The 22,870-nt window shown below is 33.5% G+C and overlaps 1 protein-coding gene across 1 annotated transcript; it reads left to right on the plus strand.

Annotated features, from left to right (window-relative positions):
• Positions 1-982: 982 nt before the first annotated feature.
• Positions 983-20,410, plus strand: LOC129264749 (ribonuclease Oy-like). Its single transcript, XM_054902687.2, has 8 exons — positions 983-1,482; positions 2,929-2,998; positions 3,566-3,633; positions 6,636-6,708; positions 8,223-8,290; positions 11,902-12,015; positions 14,740-14,860; positions 15,454-20,410. The coding sequence occupies exons 1-8, from the start codon at positions 1,223-1,225 to the stop codon at positions 15,607-15,609; spliced, it is 930 nt and encodes a 309-aa protein (XP_054758662.2). The 5' UTR covers positions 983-1,222; the 3' UTR covers positions 15,610-20,410.
• Positions 20,411-22,870: the final 2,460 nt, after the last annotated feature.

Here is a 22,870-nt window from a genome sequence, read left to right on the forward strand (position 1 = left end):
ATCAAAGCTTGGCGCAACAAAGTAACTAAGTCATTGTAATTTTTTTCACTGATCATTAAAGTATGGCACCGACGTTCTGTCCGCAGGTCATTTCTCACGCTATATATATTTCACCAAATGTATACATAATGAAGAAAATGAGAATAATATAATCAGGGGCGTCGGAGCAAATTTGAAAGTGGGAGGGGCACGGGAAAAAGGGGGGCACTTCCTCTTTTGAAAAGTGAACTTAAAACAAAGAACAATTTTTAAAGAAAACTGTCTACTATCTACCCCAGTAGTGTAATGAGGCAAAAGTTTTGAGGGGGCAGACTTGGTGTAAGAGTGAATTTTGTAATAGCTGCGAGCGAGCAAAATGTCATTTTTAATAAAAGATATAATTTGTAATATATAGATTTTGACACAATTTTCAGAGAATAATATATGTCAAAAGGGGTATTGTGTGCAAACAGATAACCCCCATGCCTGAGGTAGTGCAATATGTCCTCGCATTAGATAAACAAAATCACGGTCCATGTTTACAATCAAAAAGTAAAATATTGTTTAAAAACTAGCTCCTACTCCAAAAAAGAGAAGTGGTACGGAACCGTATGTCAACTTTCCAGGGCTGCAATATATGCACGTCGCGTGCAAAAAAAAGTGTAGCCTGTTGGTTCCGTACGAGGCTGAAATACCTTTTATCTAGACCAACATTTTTAATTTTGGACAGAATTATAGAAATAATCGGCCCTGTAATGGTATTGAAATTACATTAAAATATATATATTGAAAAATTTGATCAAAACAAATATTTATAGAATATATTTATTACCTCTGAAATCATTATTTTTAAGATAATATCAAGATTACATTGAAAATTAAAAGATATATTTTGAAACATTTATCAAAGTAAATAATTATAATATCTACCTTAGAAATATTTGATAAATGTGTAACCAAACGGCGGCTCTCCTATCATTTCGGCCAAAATTTGAACCAGTCATTTGGATCTGGCGGGCCCGATCGACTAGCCGTTTTGTACTGGCGGTACTAATCAGCTAGCCGTTTTGGACCGCCGGTACCCGGGCCAATTCGCTATGACACCGGCCTTCATCAAGCAAACACGTACCGGTATTTACATTGCGGAATTGCGATGAAACGAACTTAAGAATTTGGCCTGAACTTGCTTCCTCAATTAACACTCGCCTACCTCACACTGTCAGTTTGCTCAGACCTTGATTTGATGCCGATGAATGACTTTTACTTTACCACAATGGGTATCCGCTTGATTGTTCTGTGTATAATTGTTGAAGTCTGTCTACTGAACTCACGACAGATATTTGCGTGGAATGTGGTATCACGAGTTTCGAGACTGCTGTCGCCCGAGTCTGGCCCAGTGGGGCATTCGAGCGTCCGTAGCATACTGGAATCCAGGCTGGAATATGTTGCTGGTGAAGTAGACAAAGGAGCATTCACATTTGATCGAAATGTGAACAAGCAAAGGTATGAATCATGTAAAAGTAGGCACTAAACTAGACAGCTGGCAGCCGTCTATTTCAAGGATTTTTTGGAAACATTTTTGATTAAATTTTTTTTTTTATCCTTGTACTAGTTGTACACAGACGGCTCGCTATCGTGCAGCTACCAGTACCATTAGGGGGAAATGCAAAATCTCCCCAACGGGGCTCATCGATTTCTGTCTTTATTTCATAAAAATATTTATAAAGAACTACCAAAATAAAGATTATTATTCCGTTTTGGCCTGAAATACACCAAAACAGGGAAAACTAAACTTAAAAGGGGAAAAAACAGTGACTTCGGCTGTTGCGTAACTTCACTTCCCTGTTTTATTCGAACTTGATACATAAACATAAAACAGAGACCGAAGCTTTTGGCCTAGCACTAAACTAGACTGATTATGAGGGACAGATCTACATGTACATGTTTTTTTGTACACTGATCTCTGATAGAATAGTAATTTGGTTTGGGATTATTATGCTTTATGCTTGATAATAATAAGAAATGTAGTTAACACAAGATTAATATCATATTCTAAACTAAAGACAATTGTGTTGATGGTAATGATAGATGCAGAAATGAAATCATGGATAATGTTATAAAGAATGATATTAAAAGGAATAGAATTGACTTAATGAAATAAAATGATCTTTATATAGTCTGTACACGGGAAAAGGTAATAAGGATTATGTAATTATTTCATGAGCCATTTACTTTTCAGAAAATAGTATTCAAATGATTCCTGCAGAAATTAACATCTACACAAATACTTAGATAAGTCAGTTACAGTTCAAGAGAAATTACAAGAATATGTAAATAGATCACAAAAAGATAAAAAGATTGTGTTTCTGAAGTAATACTGTTTAATTTTTAGATTGTGCATACAAGTATGATATTTATACAGAATTTGTTTAGTGTGCACACTTAATGTAATTTACTCTAACTAGTCTATGTGAAATACAAAACCAAAGAAAATATTAAATTATTAGGGCTCAAGATGAATTTGATTTCAGAATGTGTCCAGTTGAAAGTAGTTATTTAATTTGTTTATTATTAAAAGGAAAGTAAAGATAATTTTGAAGCTTTGTCAGGCCTAAAAAATAGTTGGCTACTATGCCATCTTTTTTAATCAAAGTTTAGGCAACTGAAAATGTGTCTATTTGAATTTGGCTATATTTTTTTTCACGTCAATCTCCTTCCAAATTTGCCTTGGTGCCCCTCAATCTAGCTTGGTGCCCTCTGTTTCCTAGGAAAAAGTGACCCTCACCAAAGTGGCCTTACACCTCCAAAATCATATTTCAAGGTCTACTTCATAGATTTGTAATTAGATTTTGTATTTAGATTTAAATTGATGCGCATTGAATGATTATTATGTACTGTTTACTCTAATATATTAACCTATTTATGTATTATATATCTTTATCATTGTAGCACAAATGACACTTGGACCGAGCTTGTGCTTACAATACAGTGGCCACAGAGTTTCTGCATAGAGTATAATGTACAGTAATATTCATTTATTTTTCCTTTCTGAGACATTTGTTAACATTGAAAACTTACCTTTTACTTAATTAGTATCAGATTTCTTTGGAATATTTTAGTTGTTGGAAGTATTTCTACTAAATGATTGAATGATAGTCCTCTGCCATTGGAAATATTTCTTGACTTTATATGTTGTAGAATAAATGACAATTATCCATTTATAATGGAAAATGAAGTTAATAAAATAAAATAAGATATTCTCGATAGATTTTTTTTTGGCTCCTTTTTTTGAGCTTTTTAATCTCTCACAATGGTCTCAAAATGATGAGTTACTAGATCTTCATCCATTTAACATGTTCAACTATTCTAAAACCACTTGCAAATTGCAAGTGATTTAGAAATATCCTGGTGGTCTTTATGAGTACATTGCAGCAAGATTGAAGGTCCCTACAAGAGAGCTCCATTGCACAGCCTTCTTCAAAATGATGTTAAAATAACCCCAAAATAAATTCTTTGATGGACAGGGTATTTTTACTTACATATATTGATTAAATGTTTTGTTTTCATTTTCCTTATCGACTTGAAGGACTCGGGTGAGAAAGGAAAATGCCAAGTCCCTGAAGGGATTGATGATTGGACGATTCATGGCTTATGGTAAGTTTGTTTTGATTCCTTTGAATTCAGTTAGAGACATTTTGTAAATGGGATCGGCAAATGGCTGTATTATGACAATGATTGATTGTTGATGATGATGTGGAAATTAAATGACTTTGAGCTCAGATGTGATCTCCCACTAACCAAGTTTCCACAAGACAATGTTATGTACATCCCTTTTAGTTGTCTGGTAGTACAAATAAGCATGACAGAAAATGATAGGAGTTGAATGTAGATTATGTCAGCCTTCCTGCATAGCAGAAGATTTTATTGTTTTCAAAGAGGCCTGGAAGGGCTCTTCTATTGATACCATGCGCGACCTTGGTGTCTCGAAAAGCACCCTAAGCAAGTATTTTCCATATTCTGAAAATGCACCCCTTAACAAGTATTGGTGTGTGAAACCCTACCCTTGACAAGTATTGGAAACAAAATGATACCCTGACTTGGCAAGTATTCCCTGAATTGAACCCCTAAACAAGTGCAGCATTATTTTAATTGTTATATGTCATGAACGTCAGTTTTACCTTTACCTACATGTACATCATTGGGTTTGGTACGGCCCCACCTCCAACATCTCGTGGAAATCGGACTCTAAACACGTAGTGTTGTCTGTTGGGGCAAAAAGTACATCCTTTGTAAAACATTTAGTTTTTTTTATACCCTCGCAAATTTGACCCTAAACACATAGCTTTCCTAGCGAAATAGATACCCTTTTAAATTATTTTAGTGTTTTTGACACCCTTATTACATTCCGTACGTAACGTGCCCTACATGTACCTTGAAAAAGACATCCCTTTTACATGTTTTTTTTTGGGTCGCGCATGGTATCCACTCGTCAATGTAAGTGCCCCCCCCCCCCCCGGGCAAAGAGGTTATCAAAGTATAGAGTGTACTACTACTTGCTGAGAGAAAGATTGTAAATTTACCAGAAATATGCATTGTGTTTGGGGGATAAATTCATCTGCATGTAGTTCTAGTTTACGTTAATTGTAAATTTACGACTGGCCAATTATTTTGGTGACTACACTTTTACTGGCATACACCACTTACGCTGCTCACCACTGATAGTTGTACATGTACATTATTTGTACACAAAGTCTGACTATATTCTTGTGTGTTTTTTACTTTTTAACATGCCACTGAAAACTACAGTGCGTATCAAACAAAAGTTTACACTTTGAAAAAGCCCTGGGAATTAAAAAATATACAACATGTGGGTATTTTTTTCACATATAATCTTGGGTTTGGGTCTCATCTATCAAATGAAAGTAAGAGTTTTGACAGAATGTTACACTTGAGTGAGCACTGTCCATTTTTGTAAAGCTTGCAGAAATCTGTTTGCGCAGAGCCGCTCGTTTTCACGCTGTGTCAAGGGAGAAGGGCAAAATCAAACTTACCCTGCGAAACATTTCCCTTGCACTTTTAGTCAATTGAAATAAAACGGATACATTCAAGCACTTTGTAACAATTTTGCCACCCAAATTGAAATTTCAACACTTAGTAAGCACAACCTTTACACTTTTTGTGCCAGCTGAATCTGAGGACATAACTGAATCCGAAAAAAAACTTTATATCAGAATTCTCCAGCATTTTTTCTCTAAGTTTTTATCATTCTAAAGTGGGTTTACATTTTTCATTTAATACTTGTTTCTCCACACTTTTTCCAACCCTGACAATGATTAACAAAATGAAAATCAAGCCTAAGCCATTTCATGTAAATCACAGCTCAGTGTAAAGCAAATATCGTCACGATGGCCTCGGTGTGTGGGGGAGTGGGGTGGGGCGCAATGCACTCTTTGAAGTGTTTTGGGCAAGGAAACAAGTTAAAAAAGGTAAAAGATATCTTCAAATCAATTTTACTAGCTAAATTCCACGTGTTCTTCATCATTAAGGTAGACTTTCATTCGCATAACTATTTCAAAGTTCTGCGCAAATCATTTTTCACTCATTTTTCAAAAGTAAATGGTACTTAAGCGGAAAATATTTTTCGACAGTTATATCGTCATTTGCTTAAATGGATCTGTACCAATGTTAAAATGTGGAAAAATCTTAAGGATATTACAAAGGTATAATTTTATTGGATTTTTTCTAAGTGTTAACTTTATTTTGATACGCACTGTATAGTCCCATTGATCCTATGTGTATCATTTGGTGCCATAAAAAAGAGTTCCTTTTGTCCACTTTACAGTATGAAGAAATATGCTGTCTAATGTATAGTGAATCATGTGAGAAATTGTACAGTTATTATTATTTTAATGACAAAGTGGCTTTTTTGTTTCACTTACATGTATTTCTAAAACCAACAGCATTGATAAGACTGAATCACTACAAACCCAAACCTCATAAGTGCTAAATGAAAGTGTGTTGCATGTATGCAATATCCCTAAGAGCACTCAAAAATAAGAATTTATAATCAAGCGTGTACAATACCCTGACATGTCATGTGACCAAAGCAAACACATGACTGCAAATAAATCAAACAGAAGTGCCTACCCAGGAGATATTTGGTGGTATGATTATTATAATTAGAATGTCATTTTTAAAAAGAGTTATATGCTTCCTTTTCTCCATGATTAAATTGTTTCTGTTGGGAAATAAATCAAATGATTATTCATATAATTTTAACAGATATAAAAAATCATTAGGCCTAATTTCTGAAAGGATAATTTCTCCCTTCACTTTCATTAGCAGTAATCTTTTGCTTTCTATTTGTTTTACACTCCGTACATGTTGTAGCTGATTTCAAGTGAACTGTAATTTTGATATTAATATTTGTTTTTGTGTATTACCATACTGTTTTCATTTTATGTTGTCCTGCATCATGTAACATGGGCTTCTTGTTAGATGATTATTTCCATTTTGATGATAATAAAAGTTGATTAAAAAAAAAGACTGCATGTATAGCAAGTTAATCGTTCATTTTAAATATTTGAAATATATAACTGATCAGCATTGTAAATGTCTGAAATCTGTTCTAACTCTGTTTCTTTTCATGTCATCAGGCCATCTAATCCTGGTCAAGTGGGCCCAGCATTTTGCAATGATACATGGAAGTTTGACATCACCAAAATATCAGTAAGTAATTTAAGGAGTTATTTTCTCTCTTTTTAAATCATAGTGTATTCTTGAGGAACATTTTGCATACTTTTGCATACTCACAATGCATACTTCTAACTCTGAAGTACATGTACTTGTTTAAATTGTCCTGTACATAAGTTACAACCAGTGGCGTACCTAGGATTTTTCACAGGGGGGGCCAAATTGGCCGCCCAAAAATTTGACAAGCAAAAAAAAAAAAAAAAAAAAAAAAGGGGTCATCAATACAAAATAAAGATTTTCGTACCAGAAAAAATTTGACAAGCAAAAAAAAAAAAAAAAAAAAAGGGGTCATCAATACAAAATAAAGATTTTCGTACCAGAAAAAAAAGTTGACAAGCAAAAAAAAAAAAAGGGGTCATCAATACAAAATAAAGATTTTCGTACCAGAAAAAATTTGACAAGCAAAAAAAAAAAAAAAAAAAAAAAAAAAAAAGGTCTTCAGGTCTTCGTCAGGGGGGGCAGAGTGCCCCCCCTGCCCCCCCCGTAGGTACGCTAGTGGTTACAACAAATTGCACTGCTCCAAATTTCCCTTGCATTAGAATCAGTATGTATTTAGGATATCTTATCTTCTAAAAAGAATGTGAAGGAGATACATGTATTCCTTTCATAATACTTTTCATAATGATATGTTACTGTATGTACATTGTTTATCATTTTCACAAGATGAGATAAGACTTCAGGGAGATAATTATTCCATTCGTTTTGTTATTTATCTTTCAGAATTATTATTTGCGGTTTCCAAAATAGAATTATGGAATACTTGATTTTAAACCTTGTTTTACTACAACGAATTAATTATCAGCTATGATACTTAAGGGACTCTGATTCATTTTTTGTTTGTTTATACTATGTTTCCAGTTTTGTAAAAATTATTTTTGCATGGTGTAGAAATCAAACAAATAAGTGATTAGAGAGGTGCTCCAGCCTTATAGAAAGTTTATTTGGATCCTGGGAAATAAATCAAGCATACATAGGCAATTAAAAAAATTATGATGATGATTACAGAAGGATTATTACAATTTTTAATGAAAAAAGAAAAGAAAACGGTGGTATTGATAGTTTGATACACGCATTATCATTCCATGTTGTCTTATCACAAGCCTATTTTTTTCTTGTGTATTTAAATGAGTATGCCTTCCCAAGTTCCCTTATATCCAAATAAGTTGATGTAATATGAGTTACACATTCCTTAAGAAAATCTTGAAATTGAAATATTTGTAATTGCTTACGATATAAATTAAAGAAAAATTGACTTGCTGCTTCATCATCTCATTCAAATTATTCAGTTTTATTTCGTAGAATAACTTCATCCAATTCTTCTATTTGCAGCTCCTTGTCCCAAAATCGTATTTTTCCTTGCCCCAACCCTTTGATATTTAGGTAACCCTGTTTGTGTATCTTAAATATTCACTATCAATTGTTATCAAGATAAATGTGTGAATATCATTCACTGATTTTGCTTTAATGTAAGTGTTATTTTTCTTTGGTAGGACATTGAAAAACAGATGAACACTAGCTGGCCAAATTGTATAACAGATGAGCCTTATGATAGCTTGTGGTGAGTTACTCTTTTCAATTCAATACTGTCGTACAATTTACTTCTGTCTCTGCACATTTTATATTTTCCATTATATTTGTGCATTTTGTTTACATGTATATAATCTACAGTTATCCCTATTTTAATGGATTTTTCATTTGTTTCAATGATTATCTTGATTTAATGCAAAAATACTGCATGTTGGAAAGGTGATTTAATTATTCCATTTGAAATATATTTTTTTATACTTGGTATTGGTGTGTGTATTTTTGTGTGCGTGAATAGAAGTGCAAGAACATACTCCAACGAAAACTTGGATAGAATCGTTGATATTGCTTTGAAACTTATTAGATGTGCTTTGCACATGTACATGTACTTCTAGTCTTCTACCATACATAGGGGATTTCATTGTACTTGAGGATGTATTCAATTGTCATCTGATTTTCAATTCTGGTTTATGGTTATTTTGAAAGAAAAACATGAAACAACTTTGAATAAAATTACTTAGTTCCTGTTGGAGTACACTTCATGTACTAATGGTAGTCTTTGGGTGCAGACCTTGATTGGCACAAAATCAGCAAGTGGGATTTGAAAGAGTTCAAACCATAGGATAGTTGAGCTGAAGTTCCAAATTCCATTGAACTTGATAGAATTCAGAGTATGTGTCAATTAATCTTAGACTGGTGTTTGTTGTGCCTGTGAGTTATCCCATTGATATCAGTGAATATGAGCTTCATGCCATTGTAAAGATCATAACCTACTAGCAAATGAACTTCAGTTTTGATCATGATAATTTGTCTGTACTTATTGGACAAGTCGATGGTCCCAGAAAATTTGATTTGAGATTTTACAGCGAGCCGAAACTTAAAAATGCCATAACTTTTTTTAATTTTAAATCCGATTTGGATGACATTTTCAGTGTTATGTCTGTTTGATTTTTCTGTTTTTATTCAAATCAACTTTCGTTGGGTCAAAATGTATTATCTAGATGTTCATGTACACCTGAATATCATGTGCCCAATGGTTTGGATGGGAAATAAGTAATTTGCAAAATAAATGAATGCATGATGTTATTACTGGATCTACTATCATGTTGGTCTTTTCTCCAAGTTACTGATAAAATATCCTGCCCTGGAGTTGTCCATTGCAATGTCCAAATGGTCTGTTGGACATGCACCAACACACATTCACAAGCTTACTCTCCCTCTCTCTCCATAAGTTAGGGACCCCAGTTTATAAACCTGTCTTATTTCCATTCCATATATCATGGACTTTGAATGCATGCCTCAATAACTTTATTTACAGGTGTGTGAAAAGAATCCTGGTACATTTGATGAAAGTAATTGCTCTGCCCACGCTAGTTGTTGCCTCAGGTTGTCTAATTGACAGTGTAGAATGCCATTTCAAAAAAAGCATGTAGACCATGTTTTCCCAGTACAATGGTTCTTAATCCATTTCTGAGGAGCACCAATACCAAAAGCCTTTGCAAGTACAGCACCGTTATAGTCAGACATCTAAATGTCTTAAGTCATTTTCAAGTATTCTACTAGTACTATTCTACTACTGTCATGTTTATATTTTGCTCATCAGCGAAAGATTCATTCAATCTTTGCAGAACTGAGAATCCCATGGTTGGCAGACTTACAAATATCCCTGGGTTGACTAACCCAGTTCTCTACTACTTCTAGATTCCTGCCTTTTCCTGTCAATTCCCTAACAAAATTAGACATTGCAGTGGAATTTTAAAGTGATATCACTCTTCATTGGTTTGCATTATTGTGTAATGTACTATATTTGCCCATACTGACTACCTGATTGACAAAATGCCAAGTACATGTACATACCACTAAAGTTTAACATAATAATCCACAGATTAAGGGAAACCTATTTTTGCTAACCATCACCAATTGATCAAAGACCTGAAATGAATCAAGAGATACAGTTTCAGGTTTATTTGTTGTAAATTGTAGGTACAATTGATTTGTGGTAGTACATACTGTAGTGGCACTGGACTATTGCCAGATGAACTACATGTAGCTCAATGTTAGTTGTACTAATGAGTATTGTTCAGTGCTCTGACAACTCATCCCTTCTATATCATTACGTGACAGATATTCTTTTTGAAAGTACTATTGATCATTCATTATCTCCCCTTCTGTTTTTGTAGCAGTACACAGAAGTTCATTATTTGTGATTGGTGGCTTTGTGGCAATGTATACTACTGTTCAAACATTACAGGGAATCCAACCTTGATTATTATTTGTATGAAGGTGAAAGCATAAAAGAGAAGCAGAATGGTGATAGTCCGAAAGCAATCAGATATGGAGTAAATCATTTCTGTTTAAGTGAGATCACCATTTCAAGCTAGCTATTCAATAAAGTGGTAGGGACGACCTTTTTCATGTGCTTCATTGTTAGAATTTTTTTCCTTAAGCCCTTTTTCTCTATGGGTGCATCTCGAATGTGACATAGACAGCGTTGTTGTAATATAAATCCTCATAAAAAGAAAAATATGATTATTTAACATTTTGAAAAAGAAGACATTTAAAGGGGAATCCAACCCAAATAAAAACTTGTTTTTATGAGAAAAAGAAAAATCAGACAAGTTGATAGTTGAAAGTTTGAACAGTATTGGACAAACAACAAAAAAGTTATGAATTTTTAAAAGTTGTAGATATTGGTAATCACTATACTCATGGCGACTTCAAATTGGCCGCATATGGGATGTCATAGTGATGTAAGGCAAGGACTACTCTTCCATGTGCTCCAATACATATTATGGCTAAAATGTCATTTTTCCCAAAAGTTTTATTTCAAATTATATTTTTCTTTCATGAGGACATTAAACAAAATACTACCTGGGTTATATTTAGATTACTGCCCCAGGGGAATGGGTACTTAGGAGAAAACCACAAATCCCTGATAATAAAGTACATGGCCTATGGAAAAGTTGTCCTTGCCCCTTGTCATAATTTACTTACCCAGTTGCCAATTTGAAATCTACATACTATTAGTGATCTCAATTTTAAAGCAGCTATAACTTTCTTATTGCTTGTCCGATTTCTTTCAAACTTTCACCATCCTGTTTAATTTATTTTTCTCCTTCCCAACACAATATTTTATGGCAAAGGTTGGATTCCCCTTTAAGTAATTTTGTGTATGAGAGCAAGTGGCGGAATACAAGCCCTTACCCAACATCCAATTACATCATGACTAACGGCATAGCCAGGATAATTTACTTTTTTAATTCTTTAATTTACAGATTTTCTTTGTTTCAGTATGTTAAAAAAACATTCATCTATCTATTTCAACAAAATTTTAAAAAGTTCAGGCATTTTTTAAGCTACCTACATACATATGTACTTGTTAACAACTAAGAAAAAAGGTGACATCACATACACAGTAAACTTGAAATTCCCGTTAATAAGAGACAACAACTTTTCCCAACTTTAACAGATTCATAACCTAATTTGTTTGATTATTTTCCTTTTATTTTCAATCAACTTTTCCCTTGGATTGAAAAATAAATTCCCCATAAAGTGTCAGGGTTGGACTTCCTCTTTGCATGCCTCTCATTTTGTAAACAGGGCATATCAGGTGACCAAGCATTATATTTTGTTTTCCTCAATCAGGTCACATGAATGGGATAAGCATGGCACATGTGCTTCATCATTGCCGGCCCTCTATGGAGAGCATAATTACTTTCAACAGACTCTCTCTCTGAGAAAACAATATGACATCAAAGGGTAAGTACCACTTTTATTTCCTTTCATTCCAGAAGCATAATAAGAGCATTCAGGGCTCCATAACACAAAAGTGTGAGATGAATTGCAAATTCAAAGTGACAATTCACTGTCAGAGTTGGACAAATACCCTGAACTCTGTGTTTTATTTCCCCCTGGAAACATTTATATGTTAATTTTGTTACAGATATCCTGTTTCCCAAATATTTTCAAGCTTTTGGAAGTGTTTTGAAACAAAGCCAATCTATGCGTAAACTTTGAGTGTAGTGAAAATGACAGAGTTTGATTTTTGAGCTGCCTCAGCTGTGTATTAAATTGTCAGCTGATTCATAATCTCTTGCATCATGTTTCAACAGAATGTTGTCAGGGGTTGGTTAGGGAAATCCCAACAAGGTTGTGAAATGTGTTCCTGAATGAAAAATAAAATGATGGATGTGGTCTACCACATGACTTGCTTAAATGTCTTCTATTTCAATACTCAATCTTCCTTTGAAATACAGGATAGGACCTATATACTGTAGATAAATCACTTGTGCAGCACATTTCTTTTTGCTCATATAACCAGTTGGTAGTTTACCTGAGCTTTGATTTATATTCATAGGATGGATAAAAAGGTTAATGGGCCTCCAAAGCTTAGCAATTAAAGAGGAAGTTCACCCTGACGAAAAGCTTTTTTTTGGTTAAAATACCAGGTGGGTGTTTCATAAAGCTGTTCGTAAGTTAAGAGCGACTGGTGTTCCTTTCTTGTAATTGGTATACTTACACCAAAACGTTCATTGGCGATGGTTTAGTGAGTAAGAAAGGTTCAGCGGTCGTTCTTAAAGTTGCTCTTAACTTACGAACAGCTTTATGAAACGGCCCCCAGGAATAAAAATCATTGGTGAAGGTTTGAAAAAAAATCTATCAAAGATTGAATTAGAATTTTAAGTTTTTGATTTGTGATGTTATACAGTGTGTCCCAGAAAAAAATGAAAATGGAATTCAGTGTATTTTTTTGCCATCATAATCATGATTTTGCTTCAAGAGATGTACATCAACAAAGAGACATGTTTCCCCTCTTTCATTTAAAGCCAATTTCAACATTCATAATGCAAGCATGACTGAGTTAGAACAGTAGAAAGAGGTGCTAGTAAATTTCCATTTGCACACACAAATTACAATTTTTAGTGGGTTTTTCTCGCTTTTACTGCTATCTATTTGGAAAACTAAGTTCATAACTGAAATATCCATTTTGTCATCTTTCATATGAGACCTTGTGCATAAAATATGATTGACGCATGGGCGAGAAAAAGTGGCATTAAAACATGCTTGATTTCTACCTATTGGACGGATCGAGTCAATGAAATCAAGTTAATCTTGCAAAACATGTCACCTATAAGCGGTTAACACTCTGACCCCTACTCCACTTTTATAAATGGAATTACAAAATTTTCCCTGTGAATTTTTTTCTTTGATAGCAAACAAAGTCCCTGTTTCTTTATGTCAAAATCCAAAAGTGTTTTCAGAGGACATTTATAAAATATATATAAGAGTAGGTAAAGGGTTATTGGCAGTTCTTCTATTCAGATCATTCACTACTATGTATTGCTCTTCAACACTAACAATTCATTCATATCTATCCATAGCGATGGCACTTAAAGAATATGTGAAAATTTTAAAAGAGGAATAAACCCTGAACTTATAAGGCTGAATTCCATCAGAGAATTTTTCAGGATGGGCTAAAGCCAAAGCCTGTTCAGACTCTCTGTATACGATTGTGCTTCATTAAAAAATTTCCTCTGAAAACACTTTTGGATTTTGAAAATTTTACAGGGAAAATGATGTATAACATCCACTTACATAAAATTGGAATAGGGGTCTTTGTGTTAACCGCTTATAGGCTACATCTTTGGTTTTGCAAAGGTTAGCTGATTTTATTGACTTGATTTCAATTGCTCTGAGAAGATATGAAGGATTTATTAATGTTTTGATGATATAAAGTTAATAAAATCTTTTTCTTATGAGTCAAAAAAAGAAAAATGTCACAGAAAATTTGTTTTTCACTCATTTGTACATGTTTCGATGGAAGTGATTTAAATCAATGATTTAAAGAAATGATAGTGATTTAAATCAACGTGATTTCAATCAGCTAACCCTGGAAATAAATGAAATGATTTGATTAAACAAACAATACACTTTTTGCTAAAATACATCAGTGTAATTACCCATATATGGGTAGTGCTTGCTATGCTTTCATGGAAGATTTTATTTGTAAGTCAAATTTCAAGAATTTTGATATCGGACATTCATGTATATTTGCCATTATGTTTTCATTTGTGTTATCACAATAAGATAAGAAACAAGATGTTGAGATCATCACTATGTATCACTATTAACAATCTCAAAGTCAGGTCTGTATTTGATCTAGTTAAATTCTGGCTCCTTTCGAGATCATGAGAAAAATTATTTTCCTTCTCCTCCTCATCATCACCATTCTAATCTTCATCACTAGCATCCTTACCATTACTATTCAACATCACCATTCTCCTGAAGACCTCAAAAACATTCATGGAGTTTGGGTGGTCCTTTTATACAGGATCAAACATAATTGTATATTAAAGTGTAATATGTTACAAATTGTCCCCAAAGGTAATAGTCTCTTCGTGAATTGAATAAAAAACAAATGCAACAATCGGTAATCACATTTTTGTTGTATTGTTTCATTTGTGTTTTATTTGTTCTTAACAGGATGCTTGAAGCTAGTGCAGTCGTCCCTTCTGACACAAATTGGTATATGTACCAAACAATTAATAATGCTGTGAAGGATGTCATTGGCACTGATCCAACTCTAACATGTGTATATGATAAGGTAAATATTTTTATTACCGGGTACCTGTTGTTTAAAATCCTCATAGTTTTCAAGCCCATAGCAAAACTTTCTTAATTCCAAACTAATTTAAAAAAAAGTAACATGTTCTGGTAGAAAAGAGGGAAACTTGAAAAGAGAGTTATGACTTCCATTCCGGGACAATGAACTCCTGATGAACTGCAGAGGGCTTCCATGTGGATTGGGCCAATAGCATCCTGATGGATTGTACAAATCATTTTGGAAGTCTCTGTATCGTTAGGACAATATTTTCTTTTGAATTGATTCTTTTTGTATTTTATAAATGAATATAAAGAAGACTATAATAACATACCCTGTATTATGTACACATCCAAACAGAATTTATCAATTCAACAATGCTACATGTATGTAACAGATGTTGTAACACAAGTGTTAAATGGTTAGTATGTTGATTCATAATTGATGTAACATCAAATTTTAAAAAGTTATGTTCATCAAACTGATATCATTTTCTGTCTCTTCTAACCCTACAATGTGCTTAAAATCATTTTTGTTTTCAATATTTAAACCTCTAAATCCCTAATTCAATGACATATTTCTTTCTTTACTTGTAGAAGACGGAGCGTGTGTACTTATCACAAATTGAATTTTGTTTGGACAAAGATTTCAAGCTCATTGACTGCGTTGCACCAAACTCAGCATCAAAATCAAACCTACGGGATGAGAACTGTGAACATGACAAGAAAATTTACTATCCTATGTTGAATTGAGAGGCAAGCATTCATTGTTTTTCCATCTCATATGTGCCACATTGGAACAGACATGTTGTGAGTTTTCTTCGAGTAATTGATTCGTATTCGCAAAGATGTACTAAGTAACCATTGTTTAACGCTATCTACCGTAGTTGAAATACGGGTTGCCTGGTGTGTCCGTAGTTGCATATATGTGTGTACTGACTTTCGGTTATCTAAATGTTTTGTTTCTTGAGTAGGAAAACTCTCATAGATGATGACTCCCTCGAGGACTTAATTCTCATGTTCTTGTGAGAAGTCGTCCTCTTTTTCTCTGTCAGTTTGCCTACCAAAGATATAAATAAATATCAAGTATTAACTGTTAAAGGGATTTATTTCATATTCAGCTTCCAATTACAAAATTGGAATGATTGGAATGATCATGATATATGATAGAATTAGAAATCCATATTCTTTGTATTTGATATTTTGATCTCATGTCAATCATGTGAGCATGACCTTGGTCTTGTTCTCTGAAACTTACTTCTATAACAGAATTATGATTTAAAATATATTAATGAAAGCTATCAAATCATGAATTTTAATATTTGAATGAATCAGGCTGATAAGAATTATTGCACAACTTTGTATTTAATAATATTGATAATAGGCTTTTGTGAAATGGTTTCAATGATGTAAGGTTTGATGTGATGATCAAACTTTCTTTTCCTAATGTTTGGTGTACATGCACAGGTATGTATGTGCAGGAGGAAATACAATGACTCCAGTTATATAAGCTATAACAAAGCTAAGTCATCATCATGTAGCAATTTATTAGTATTTCCTTGTTCTTCATTAAAAAAACTTGGTGATGGTATCTTATATTTATTTTCCATGTCTAAAAGTATTTAATCCTCAAGTTTCTTGTCCTGTAACGCTTTCTTATGCAGTGCATCATATTTGAGAAATGAATATCTTTTGTTGTTGATCAACCTAAGAAAATCATGTTAAGATCTTTTATATTTTGTGTGTTTCAAAAGAATACATTATGAATTTCGCTCTACAGTAATTGACATTTAAAGACGTATAAGTTTTTCTGTACATTTATTATTCTTGCTCCTTAAAATATTTTATCATAGGAGTGTAATGTTGTGTATTCTGTTCAGATGAAGTAACCAGGGTTGTGTTTGTAGAGTGGTTCTTGCCTAGAGAGATTTTGAAATTTGAAATTTTGCTGTAAATGCTACTTTTGTAGATATTTTTCACTATTTTTCACAGAGGTACACAAAAAGTGATAATCCCACCAAAAGAACCACATCCAATGATGGGTAACCTTTGCGTACCCAAAATGGTTGTTCTTTGCTTTTTTTTTTGCTTCAGTAGCATACCCCATAGGACACCCCCCCCCCCTCCCTGGAAGTAATCATACAGTATATGAAAATAACTGGCCTGTAGAAGACAAACTAGGTTATATTTTCTCACATTATCAATAATCAATAATTAATTTTTTTAGAGCTATGTGAATGATTGGACATATACACTGTTTATGTGCAATTAGTACTTTCTCATTATGCACAACGGTGTGACCGATTCCATTAATTTGAGGTGTTAGATATTTCATCATGTATTTAATTTTTGTTTCTTTGTTGTAGGTTTGAAGAAATTTCTGATTTGTACATATTTATGTAAATTGTGATTTAAAGAGACTCTAAGCAAGTTTAAGTAGAGTGAAGGATGATGATCAAGAATAAGTGGTAGTAAGAGAGGAAGAGAGAGAGGAGACAAAGCTGGATTGTGGTGATGTGCTGATGAGGGTATTTGATAATCTACTGTGTACTGCAATTATAAATCTAAATGAGTTTTTGTCTATAAAATCTATATTCAGGGGAGCGTTTCATGAAAGGACTTGTCGGACGTTTTATCCGACAAGTCCCATTTTATCCGACAGTTACCATAGTAACAGTACCTCTCAGCCAATCAACATCAGAGAAAGATGTCAGATCTGACAACCTGTCGGATGAAAATGTTGATGAAACACTCCCCTGATCTTGCACATGGATGAAACTATATTTTGAGTAATACATGTAAATGCCATTTTTAACTTTTTTTTTAAATGTGAATTTATTGTGAACTAATGTTTAATCAAATTCTATGCAAGTATCGTAATTTGTAAAAATTCATACTTCAAACTTGCCAGCATTATTGACAAAAAAAGAGATTATATGATGATTATCATAAAAAGAAGAGTAATTCTTATTTACATGAATGTTAGGATTAGAGTGTTTGTCAAGAAGCAGAGGAAAGACGAGGTTAGCAAGTACATGTAGATTCAAAGAAATCATGTTATATGAATTCATACAATAGAAATTAACACTTTTTAGCTCATTTTTTAGCACCTTTTTAGCTCAGTAAAGTGTATTTGGTTTATGAATCTGCACACTCTACACTTTAACAGTACATGTATATTAATGATAGTGTGTTCCTTACACCTTAGCACTATATCTTTATGCTTTCACTTTTACCGTTTTTTTTTTTTTTAGTATTATAGCTTAATGGCTTTAGTTTTAATTGTGTAATGTCACTTACAAATTGCTCTTCCACTTACTATACAGTGCGTATCAAAAAAAGTTTACACTTAGAAAAAATCCTGTAAAATTATACATTTGTAATCTCCTGAAGATTTTTCCACATTTTAGCATTGGTACAGATCCATTTAAGCAATTGACGATATAACTGTTGAAAAATATTTCCGCTTGAGTGAGCACCACTTACTTTGGAAAAGTTAGTGAAAAATGATTTGCGCAGAACTTTGAAATAGTTATGCGAATAAAAGTAGACCTTACTCATGAAGAACACATGGAATTTCACTAGTAAAATTGATTTGAAGAAATCTTTAACCTTTTTTAACTTGTTTCCTTGCCCAAAACACTTCAAAGAGTGCATTGCACCCCACCCCACTCCCCCACACACCGAGGCCATCGTGACGATGTTTGCTTTACACTGAGCTGTGATTTACATGAAATGGCTTAGGCTTGATTTTCATTTTGATAATCATTGTCAAGCTTGGGAAAAATGTGGAGAAACAAGTATTAAATGAAAAATGAAATGTAAACCCACTTTAAATGATAAAAACTTAATGAAAAAATTCTGGAGATGTCTGATATAAAGTTTTGTTCAGATTCAGTTATGTACTCAGATCCAGCTAGCACAAATAGGTAAAGGTTGTGCTTACTAAGTGTTCAAATTTCAATTTGGGTGGCAAAATTGTTACAAAATGCTTGAATGTATCCGTTTTATTTCAATTAACTAAAAGTGCATGGGAGATGTATGAGAAATGTTTTTCAGGGTAAATTTGTTTTCGCCCTTTCCCCTTGACACAGCGTGAAAACAAGCATTTTTGCGCAAACAGATTTCTGCAAGCTTTACAAAAATAGACAGTGCTCACTCGTGTGTAACATTCTGTCAAAACTTTTACTTTCATTGGATAGATGAGACCCAAACCCAAAAATATATGTGGAAAAATTACCCACATGTATATTTTCTAAATTCCCAGGGCTTTTTCAAAGTGTAACCTTTTTTTTGATACGCACTGTATATCATGAATTTAATAAATTGCCATTTTGTATTGATCATGATGAATGAATAGATTTCAACTCTGTGAAATAATGTGTCTGACTTTTATATTTAATATACAAATTATAATTGTTTGTGCCTTCAAGATCAAAGTCTGTGAAAGTTATACCCAGTCTTAAGTGACCCGACTGTATTAAAAGAGTTGAAAATCATATTTCATTTTTAAAGCATTACAGTATATTGAGGTAGTATTACAATAAGGTATAATTTGTCAACATTGGGTGATATATCTTGAATCTTATTCTTTAATTAAACAAGGATGTATCCTCCTTGGCATTCATCAACAATTGATAATATTATTTTTCATGTAAAGAAAGGATGATTACAAAAAGTGATTACATCAGCATGACAGTTCATCATAGGGATGTTGGTTACAAGACCACCAGGTTGGGGGGAAGAGGGTAACATGATGGTGCTTTTAATTAATTTAATGTTTTTTATATTTTTTGTTGAGTTTGCCATGAGAGTTATTTTTAATGAAACAATTGACTGTTTTTTGTTGTTGTTACAGGTCGGGGGGGGGGGGGCAGGGGGCATGGGTGTTACATAAAGAGATAAAAATTTACATAAATAGTTCAATATGTTACAGGGCCAATCTGTGATTATTATACTCTCAAACAAATCTCCATGATAATTGGCCAATCAGGAATATTAATCCATTCTGTGGTTGAAATCTGATGGCTTTATAGCCGAATATAACCAGGGTTATTCTGTGATAATCAGTTGGATTAAACTGCTTGCTATATGGCAGAGGCAGGTCATGGATTACTGAGTGAGAAAGTATTGGGAAAGAAACAAATAATTTGCCATATCTTTCACAGCCATGTAATCATATTGTACGTATGGTACTCCTACACTTATGTGTGAGGGAAAACAATCAACCAGTTCACTACAAACAGTAAACCTTGAGACCGTTTGCTCCCTTATCATGTGATATTAAAAGCTTCTACTTCCTTATATTTTAGTACATCGACCTCATTAGTAAAAAGATAAACAGAACTTTTGGTTGTTAGATAAATGTGGAACAAAGGTGACTGGCAAATATTTATTGATATGCAGCAAATGACTATTATCATATTTTGCCATGGGTCACATAATAATAATATGATAAATTTTTGTATAGCGCAGTCACAGTCACTATATTGATATACTCTACTGTGCTTTTGTTTTATCTTATACTACACAATAAAATGATGATCTACTTAAACGCTTCCCTTAACAGATGTGTCTTCAATAATGTTTCGGTACAGATACAGATTGGGCTATTCTAATTATTGGGCCATTCTAAATGTAAGGGGAAGTTGGTTCCATATTTTGGAGCTGCATATCTAAATGCAGTCTTCAAGAGTTGCCTTTGTTTAAGAGTGGCATTTTCAAAAGGAATCTATCCTTAGCATTTCGCAGGTTGTGTGAGATTGATTGCATTTTGAAAGAAAGCAATGCTGAAAGATAACTAGGGGCTTGGTCATTGAATGCTTTAATCACCAGCAAAAGTATCTTGAAATATATTCTATATTTAACAGGTAACCAATGCACATCTTTCAGAATAGGTTTGATATGTGATACTCATGCACTGTATACATCAATGCATGGGTGGGATGTTCCACAATTTTGAGCTCTTTTGATCACGACATAGTAGAAATTTACTTGTATAATCAACAGCCTATAATTTTGTAAGACAGTTGAGTCACATGCCTAGTCTGTAAATGTAAGCTAATGAGTGTCCAGTGAACAGGTATGTAGTAAAACGCATAATTCAAAACCATTGCATCAACCGATTGAGCATGGCATTCCTGTACAAGAATTCCATCTCAAAGTTTTGATGGGATTCCAAAAGCAATTGGTTGCAGTTTCTCATTTTTATCAGATGGGTAGCAAGACAAGAGGTTTGAATAAATCATTATCTTGAAAATTTCCCCTTTCAAATGCTTTGACTCGATTCTAGTTCAGTTTTAATGGGACTTTAAAACAATTGGTTGTAGTTTCTTAAATGACAGGAGGCAAAACCAGGATGCTATTTCCTCATAAGATGAATACAAGTAGTTAACAACAAATTTATAACAAAATATTTGCATTGTATTTGATGTTTAACAAGAATAGAAAGAAACTTTGCAGCAACCTAGTTTTGCTTGTGTGGCTTATTACTGGTTAAAAAGAAACTAAAAATTTGTTTTTTGAGGGCCTATCAAAACTGGGATCGTGCTTTAAATATTGTGAAATGGGATCTTGTACATACCCCACGCAAAGAGTTATTTAAGCTGTCAAAGTAGGTATCTGTACAAGTAGTTTTACTGTTTATGTACACAAAAGATTTCATGACTGAAAGTTTTTTTTACTCATGTGAAATGTGCTATCAGCAGGAACATCCATGAAATGTCTGGTAAAGGATTATCTCACTTGTGTTGTAGCCATTAGTAAACCTGCAAAGCACTTTTGAGAATGTAAACAACAGTAATGTTTGTGCAGTGTTTGTTACATTAATGATTTATGACCATACCATAGTACATAAATTGTAGTGAATTTTACATCACAAGGCTTGTTTTGAACATATTTTTTTGAAAAAAATTGCTCTAATATGGTTTTGTCATGGATGTTTAAAAGTGCCACCAGAACGTACAGATAACCTTCTTGTCATGTCAACATCCTGTGGAATTGATGAGATATCAACATCCTTTAGAAGAGATGATGGGATGACCGATCCTCACGCAACCGATTGTCCTACACCATGTGTGCACAAGCAACACTACAACAAGTGGAATCGTCTTTTGAGATCCTATCATTTCTTCTCAAGGAAGTCAACATGATGAGATCTAAGATTACGTCATCTGGGCACCGTCTTACAAAGAGTTACACTTGATTGGATCAATCATAACTCTATGGAAATCCATCGTCATAATTTCTTTTATAGAAATTTGCACAATGTCCCTTGTAAACAAAGAGAAACAGTGAATTTTCAAGAAAATAATGAATGCATGAATATTCATCATAGAAAATATTTTGAACAAACATACATAAAAAATGTTAACATTGCTGGCTGTCCATAGCTGTGATTGATCGGATCAATCGTAACTCTTTGAAAGACGGGGGCCAGATCTCTGCTAAGGGATGTCAACATGTTGAGATCTGTGGGTGTTTCATAAAGCTGTTTGTAAGTAAAGAGCAACTTTAAGAACGACTGGTGATCCTTTCTTGTGGTAAATGGTATTGAATTGGCGATTGTTTAGCGCGAATAAGAAGGGTTCACCAGTCGTTCTTAAAGTCGCTCTTAACTTATGTACAGGTTTATGAAACAGCCCCCTGGGATCTCATCATCTGATCACCTCCTCTAAGGATTTAGATGTGAGATCCAGGATCAGATCATTTCTGCTTAGGGATGGGATGTCACTATGATATCTTAGATCCTGCCATTTGATTATCTCTTCTATAAGATGAAGACATGACAAGATCCAGAATATCACCATCTGATCATCTCTTCCAATGGATGTCTTCATGATGAGATCAAAGAAATTGTGCTTTGAATTTTTTTCTTCATAAAATCTCAATTTCCTGAGATTATCTTAACAATTGGGTGGCATTTTTAAGCTTCCATACACCTTTTGGAGTATTGTAAATTGCTCTATTGAAGAAGACAATTAAAATAACTTAAGTAGCACCTTTCGCCAGAGGA

This window comes from Lytechinus pictus, chromosome 7, assembly GCF_037042905.1.
Source record: "Lytechinus pictus isolate F3 Inbred chromosome 7, Lp3.0, whole genome shotgun sequence".
NCBI classification, from domain to species: domain Eukaryota; kingdom Metazoa; phylum Echinodermata; class Echinoidea; order Temnopleuroida; family Toxopneustidae; genus Lytechinus; species Lytechinus pictus.